We start from the raw sequence: 7,335 nt of genomic DNA, 5'->3' as shown, positions 1-7,335 counted from the left end.
GGGCAGGTGTGCCTGCCACTGCTGTGTGCCCCCATCCCTGGGGAGCTGCCCCCTGAGCCCCAGCTTGCTCCAGGACAAGTGGCAGGGAGTGGCTTGGACTAGGCAGAGGGCCCTGTCCCAGAGCACTTCTGAGGTCTGTAATCTGGGATGTGGGATCTCTGAACTTCTCCCACATTAAGTGGGTTCTCCTGGCCAATCTCTCTCATAACCCACCTTCATGTTTGTCAGCCACACAGGCTGCTGTGAGTTCTGTGCAGCACCATGGCCCAAGTGATGGCAAACACCCAGAGGTGCCACCTCCCAGACATGGTATTTGTGGGCTGACAGGAGCCCGGTGGCCTCCTGGGCCACAGGAGGAAGGAGCAGTGTTGTGCTGCAGCCCTGACAGACTGTGTCCCTCTCTGTTGCAGTTCTCAGCATGCTGAGTAACCCTCTTGGGAACGTCCTGGGGAAGCCCCCGCTGGGTTTTCTGCCTTTAGACCCCATTGGTTCAGACCTGCCAGAAAAGTTTTCCACCCCGTCGCTGAGGAACTCCCGCTCCCTCCTGGACTCCCGCTCCAGCAGCCCCTCGGACTCGGACACCAGTGGGTTCAGCTCTGGTTCTGACCACCTCTCAGACTTGATTGTAAGTTTGGCTCCTGGGGTCTTGCTGTGTTTTTTGGGGAGCACAGAACAGCCGAGTGGAGCTGCCAGCCAGAGCCCTGCCTGCTCAGGAACGGGAGGGGATGCTGGGAGGAGCCGTTGTGCACACACTGGCACAGCCCAGGGCTTGGGAGAAAGGCTGCTCATACAGTCCTTCACCACAAGCCAGCAGTATCCTCATATTTTTTTTCTTCTAAGCTAATATTTTGGCTTTGTGGGTCTGTGCTTGCAGCCCTACTGGGTTACAGTAGCTCCCAGAGGGATCTTGAGTGCTTGAGCTGGTGTGAGGCAGGGCAGTGTCTGTGCCCTGATCCCAGAAGGGAGGTGGCTGATCCAGCCTGGACTTCTGAGGAGCTACTGTCCTTGCCTTTCATTGCTCTTCCCATTTGACTGCACTTCTCCATCTCAGGGCAGTTTCTTCTAGAGCAAACTGGGTCTGGCCTGCTCCCATTCCCTAAAGCACAGCTAAATTTGAAAGGCAGGGAGCAAGTGAGTGTCTGGCTGGCTGCCCCAGTCTGCTCTGATGGGTCTGTGGTTGGGTGCAAGTGGCAGCTCTGGGTGCCAGCAGGGCAGCCTGGCTCCAGCCAGCTCTGGGGTGCTGCTGCATGGCCTGGCCTTGGCACAGGAGGGTAAAGCCAGGAGCTGCTCAGGCTCTGCTGTGGTGTTGCCATGGCCTTGACCCCTGTGTTGGGGTGGGTGTGAAGGACAGACCTGACTGGATGTGGGGTTGATTCTGCTGTGATGCACCCTGGAGGATCAGGATGTGCTGGGTGACTGCAGCAGGCAGGCAGTGCTGGTGGCAGGTGGTGCAGGGCTCTGTGCTGGCCTTGTTTGTGAAGGGCAGGACTCTGAGCAGGGCCTGGCGTGGGCGGCTGCCGTGGCAGCGCAGGGACAGATCCGCAGCGCAGCTGGCACCGAGCTGTGCAGCATCCTGCCTCCCTGCTGTTCCATTAATCCAGCTTTCCCTCCTCCTGCCCTGGGAGGAGCTGTGGTGCATGGTGCTCGCTGCCTGGTCAGGCAGCCCTGGAGCTGGGCTGTGAGGATGAGATCCAGCTGGTGCCTGCAGAGTCCCTGAGCACTTCCAGCAAGCCCTGCCCACTGCAGGCACAGCACAGAGCCTGAGGCTGGTGCTCCCTGGGGGTGATGCTGTTCTTGAGGCTGTACAGCCAGGGGTAGCTGTTGGCTTGGTGGTCTCTGAAGTGCCTCCTGCTTAATGATCCCTGCTACTGATCATGGGCATGGTTTCAGTGGAGAATGGCCCTGGGCTTTCCTAGGGTGCCAGGATGTGTTGGGTTGCTGCCTTATTGCCTCTGCTGGGCCTCAGAGGGTCTCAGGAGATCCCCAAGGGCTCCCTCTCCTGCCATGGGTGAGGGCAGGGCCCCAGTGTGATGCCTCACCACTGGCATTATGTGCTCTTACTCAGAGCTGGATTTCAACATGGCCTTTCTCTTGCAGTCAAGCCTTCGCATATCCCCTCCTCTGCCCTTCTTGCCTCTCAGTGGGGTGTCGAGAGACCCCTTGAAGATGGGAGTGGGATCCCAGCTGGATCAAGATCAAGCTGCCCTGGCTGCAGTAACTTCCTCCCCGGCCAGTGCATCGAAAAGATGGCCTGGAGCATCTGCGTGGCCTTCCTGGGATCTTCTGGACTCTCCGGAGGATCCCTTCAGTATTGAGAGAGAAGCTCGGCTTCATCGGCAGGCAGCAGGTGAGCTGGGAGGGGACCAGGGGACAGTCCCACACTTGAGGGGGGGCTGGTGGCATCTGTGCAGACACTGGCTGAGCATAGAGTTTGCTCCAGGCCCAAGCCTGACTCTGGCTCTGTGTGCTGAGAGAGCAGGGCAGCTGCCTGTGGCTGTGCAGCTCTGCTCAGCCTGTAGTTGGGGAAGATGGGGAGACCTGTGGGAGAGTGGGAAGGAAATGATCCTGTATTAAGTATTACTGGTGTTTTCTACAAGCTGTGAACGAAGCAACCTGCACCTGGAGTGGGCAGCTGCCTCCCCGAAACTACAAGAACCCCATCTACTCCTGCAAGGTGTTCCTGGGAGGAGTCCCTTGGGACATTACAGAAGGTGAGCAGCTCTGGAAAGCGAGGCCCCACACCAAGGCCTTGGGGGCTGATATTTGGAGGGTGCAGGATGGAGCTTTCTGTGGGGGACACTGACCCCTCTGCTTCTCTCTGCAGCTGGGCTGATCAACACTTTCCGTGTTTTTGGCTCCCTGAGTGTGGAGTGGCCTGGTAAGGATGGCAAACACCCACGCTGTCCTCCCAAAGGTAATATGCCTAAAGGTAATAGCGAACACGGTAGGGTTACTTTTTTCCCATGCTATGTTACAGCACGGATGCTGGGATGGTACAGCTGCATGCTGGTGACTGGTTGGTACAGAGCACCTGGGGTCATGTCCTGCCCTCACTTGGGTCTGCACCTGGGCTGCAGAGCACTGGCACCCCAAACCCAGCCTCCTCACCCATCCATAGCAGTGTGGGGACAGAACTGTGGGCTGGGGGAACCCTCTGGGTGTTTTGGGAGCTCCATGTAGGGCTGTGGCTCTGGAGCAGCTGCTGATCCCACTGCCAGCATGTGCAGCTGGGCTGGCATATTGTGTAAGCAGGAATTAGCCACAGGGTAGGAAGTGGCTGGTTTGGAGGCCCTGTAGTGCCTGATGGCCTCATTCAGTCACCAGAGCAGTGTGAGGTAGAGCACTGGCATCCGTGGAAGGGATTTTATTTAACCCTGGACTGTATTTTAGCCAGGCCATCCTAAATATATAGCAGGGTCTGTTTTTCTGCAGACCTCATTGTGGCCAGGCTGGTGGTGCCCACCTGGCATGTCCCAGTGTGGTTTTTGGATGATGGACAGTGGCCCAGATGGCCCTGGGCATCCTGCCCCTCGTGCTGAGCTTTGGGTTTGGGCTCTTCAAGCTTGGCTAATATATTAAGAGGATTATATTGCTGGGAGCAGCAAGAGCTGCCACACATACTTCAGGTGGCACCCAGGAGTGATTTTGAGGATGTCTGCAAACTGGGATGATCTGTTCCTCCTCTGCCACAGCTCTAACAGCTGCTTCTTTCCCTTCCCTTCCAAAGGCTACGTCTACCTGGTGTTTGAGTCAGAGAAGTCGGTGCGTGCGCTGCTCCAGGCCTGCTCCCAGGACCTGCTGAGCCCCGACGGGCTCAGTGAGTACTACTTCAAGATGTCCAGCCGCAGGATGCGCTGCAAAGAGGTGAGCAGAGCTGGGAGAGCAGCCTGGTGTGGCAGCAGGGGGTGCAGAGGGACATCCCTGGGGGAAAGGGAAGCAGGGCTGGAACAGCAGCTGAAGGCGTGCTGGCTTTGACTGCTCTGTGCCTGTGGTAGGGACGTGTCTGCTCGGTGTTTGTGTCCCTCACAACAGCTGATGTCAAACCAACCTGGAGCTCTGAGTTGGTGGCAGACTCTGCCTTCAGGCTTCAGCTAGCTGGGACAGAGCATGGAAACAAGGATTTGACTGCTCTGTACTGCTTCCATCACACCCTTGCTTGCAGAAGCAGAGTGGGATCCCTCAGGTGCTTTGTCAGGCCTCCTCTGCTTGCAGAACAAGTAACTCCCCCTCAGCAGGCAGAGATTTTGGATCCCAGGCTGCTCCTCAGTGTGGCCTTGGCTGGCTGACCTGTGTTTTGGGGGTGCTGGGGCTGCCAGAGGCTCCATTTGGGCTTATGGGAAAGGGTGTCCTCAGATCACAGATAACTGCCCGAGTTCAGGGAGTTACAGGATGGAGATGCAGCTCTTAATCTAGACAGGCACAAACTAATTGTGCTCTAGACAGCTCCCCTGGTGTGTGTCAATTGGCAGAGCTTCCGTGCTTGGTTGATTTAGTTCTGCCAGAAGCTTCTCTCCAGAGCCCTCCATCAGCTGCAGAGCTGCAGATGGAGCTGGCAATGGGTGGTATTCCAGTGGCCCCCTCCAACATTGGGTTCCTGTGCTGGGAGGTACCTGACTGGGCCATAAATGCAGGTGGAGGGATGTGGATTGTACTCTGGCTGCCACCCCCGAGGAACCGCTGGGTTGGGTTCCAGTTTGGCCGGAAGCAGAGTTGGTTTTGTCCCCTTGTGAGTTCTCTGGAGGTATCTGGAGTAGATGGATGTGGACCCTGAGCAGCAATAGATAACAAATGACATTTGCAGCTGGGGGCCAGGTCTGAGGCTCAGGGGTGCTGCTGGTTGCAGGTGCAGGTGATCCCCTGGGTGCTGGCCGACAGCAACTTCGTGCGCAGCCCCTCGCAGCGGCTGGGCCCCAGCAAGACGGTGTTTGTGGGGGCCCTGCACGGCATGCTCAACGCAGAGGCCCTGGCAGCCGTCATGTACGACCTCTTCGGAGGGGTGGTCTATGCTGGCATCGACACCGACAAGCACAAGTATCCCATAGGTAAGTGATGGTTCCACTGGGTTGTGGTTGCCCCTGCTGTGCTCTGAGGAGGCTGCGGTGTGCCCTTGGCTTGTCCTGCTGTTGGAAGATTGCCCAGGTGCCAGGCTCAGGGAGCAGATGCTGTCCAACCTCTTCTGCAGTCTGTGCTTCTCATCTCCTGGCCCTGGGGAGGCAAGAGCAGCCTTGGGAGGGCTGATAGAGCTGATGTGCTGGGGAATTGGAAGGTCCTGGATCATTCCAGAGCAGCCTGAAGTTTTGAGTATGCCTTTAGGCATTGCTGAAGGTTTCTCTGTCCTTGTTCAACGCTGTTAGTGGTTGTTGGATGCTGCTGTAGCTGCTTTTCTGTTCCCAGGGCAGGGACAGTTGTGGGTCTTAACCCATTCTTGGGCTCTTGTCACCAGAGTTGAAATGTGGCGTGTCATGACGTGTGTACATCCCTGGAGACCTCATGGGCCAGGGGACAGCACTGAGGTGGCTGGTCTGTTGGAAAAGCCCCACAGCCTGTGCTTCAGGACCAGCTTTCCAGGCTCAGGCTGCAGCAAATCACAGATTTGGAGAGACTGTGGATCTCCTGGTGTTGCCAGGCAGTAACAGTGTCAGAGCTTGGTAGTGCAGAGCTGTCACTGCTTGGTCACTGTGCTTGGATAGCAGTCGGGCTTTTCTGGGCAAGGCTCAGGTTTAGGACATGCATGTTGTGCTGCAGAGCCCCTGAAGTGCCTTTAGGAGGACAGTCTCAAGGAGGGTGGGGATGGCAGTATGACACTTCAGGCAAATCCTCAGTGTGGCTGTGGAGGAGGTGTCACAGAACCTCCCTGTGCTGGCCCTGTGAGATCCCAGTGTGTGACCCCAACCTCCTGTGGTTCATGCAGAGCCCAGGTTGCTCCAAGTAGGCAAGATCCATCTCCCAACAGCTCGGTGGCACTTCCACCTTTAGAGCTGTCCTAAAGTCACAGCAATCAGAGCTTAGTTTTGGTAACTAAGCTGTGCCCTGGTTGGTTGTGCTGCTTGAGGGCATCTCCTGTGTCCCCAGACTGGATCCAGGCCCTCCAGCCTGTGTCCTGTGTGATGTTTGGGGAGGGGAATGGATGGGTTTTGGGTGGCACTTTGTCCTGTGTCCTTTGAGCTGTAGGGATCTGCCAATGTCAGTCCTGAAACTTAATAGACCTTGGCTGGAAGCAAGTGGTGCTGGAATGCTGCTGACCAGCAATGAGGCTGCAAAACACAAGGCTCTGGGGTGAGGGGGGGCTGGGAATAAAAGCTGCTGAGCTGTCTCAGCACTGGTGCATTTCAGGTGTAGTGTGAAGCACTCTGCTGCTGATCCTGGGAATGTGGTGCCTGGAGGAGGAGGAGGCAGGAAGAGGGCCCTGGATATCATCTCCCTGTCAAAGCTGCTTCCCTGTCTGAGTGGCACCAGGGAGGGGTGGTGCTGGCAGTGGTTCCCTCTTGATCTCTGCTGTTCCTCTCTAACCTTTGTGGTCTGGCTCGTTGCAGGGTCGGGCCGTGTCACCTTCAACAACCAGCGCAGTTACCTGAAGGCTGTGACTGCTGCATTTGTGGAGATCAAAACCACCAAGTTTACCAAGAAGGTGAGTGGGGCTGGTGGGGGCAGCCCAGGGAGGGGTGTTCATGGTGGGTGGTACTGCTGGGAGCACCGGTGCTCATGGTCCCCCACTGTCCTGCTCAAGCAGTGGGAAGTGGGGCTGCTGCTCTGCCAGCCCCAGGGGAGCTGCTGGGGGTGGATTTGAGGCACCAGGGAAAGGTGCTGCTCCATGCCCACTGCCTGGTTCCTCCTGCAGGTTCAGATCGACCCATACCTGGAGGACTCCATGTGCCAGGTGTGCAATGCCCAGCCTGGCCCATTCTTCTGTAGAGACCAGGTAAGGCCAGTTCTCCTGCAGCCTGTGCTCAGGGGTTTTCTTGAGGAGGAGCAGGCCCTGCTGCTGGGTTTTGGGGATATATACTGATTCTTCCCCAGTGGGCAAGATGGGGCCCAGCTGGGAGGGTGACCTTGTTTTGGAGGAGGTGCAGCCCTCCTGGGGAAGGCAATGCTGGTGCTTGCCAGGAGGTCCAGGCAGGCAATGTCCAGCTGGCTTTGAGCCACGGGTGCTGCAGATTGCTGGTGCTGTGCCAGCACTGGCACCTAGTGTGGGAGTGACTGGTGCCCCTGAGGGGAGGGGAGGCTGCTGCTCTGTGAGCCATGATGGGCTGGGGTTGGGGTGCATGAACCTGGGGCTGGGTGAGGCACAGGGAACTCTGGCTGCAGGCAGAGGAGCTTGGCTGGGCTCTAGCAGCT

General features: G+C 57.5%; 1 protein-coding gene across 2 annotated transcripts in view; it reads left to right on the top strand.

Annotated features, from left to right (window-relative positions):
• The window catches only part of CPEB1 (cytoplasmic polyadenylation element binding protein 1), a 41,260-nt gene that overhangs the window by 32,187 nt on the left and 1,738 nt on the right, over window positions 1-7,335 (top strand). For both annotated transcript variants that reach the window (XM_031061015.1, XM_031061017.1), the window contains 8 exons: window positions 411-625; window positions 2,098-2,347; window positions 2,598-2,711; window positions 2,825-2,914; window positions 3,728-3,864; window positions 4,844-5,042; window positions 6,534-6,628; window positions 6,839-6,919. In XM_031061015.1, coding sequence (XP_030916875.1) covers window positions 411-625; window positions 2,098-2,347; window positions 2,598-2,711; window positions 2,825-2,914; window positions 3,728-3,864; window positions 4,844-5,042; window positions 6,534-6,628; window positions 6,839-6,919 — 1,181 coding nt within the window. The remainder of the gene's footprint in view (window positions 1-410; window positions 626-2,097; window positions 2,348-2,597; window positions 2,712-2,824; window positions 2,915-3,727; window positions 3,865-4,843; window positions 5,043-6,533; window positions 6,629-6,838; window positions 6,920-7,335) is intronic.

Source organism: Geospiza fortis, unplaced genomic scaffold (assembly GCF_000277835.1).
Source record: "Geospiza fortis unplaced genomic scaffold, GeoFor_1.0 scaffold317, whole genome shotgun sequence".
Taxonomy (NCBI): Eukaryota; Metazoa; Chordata; class Aves; order Passeriformes; family Thraupidae; genus Geospiza; species Geospiza fortis.
The sequence above is the reverse complement of the archived record's forward strand: the minus strand, read 5'-3'. Positions and strand labels throughout refer to the sequence as shown.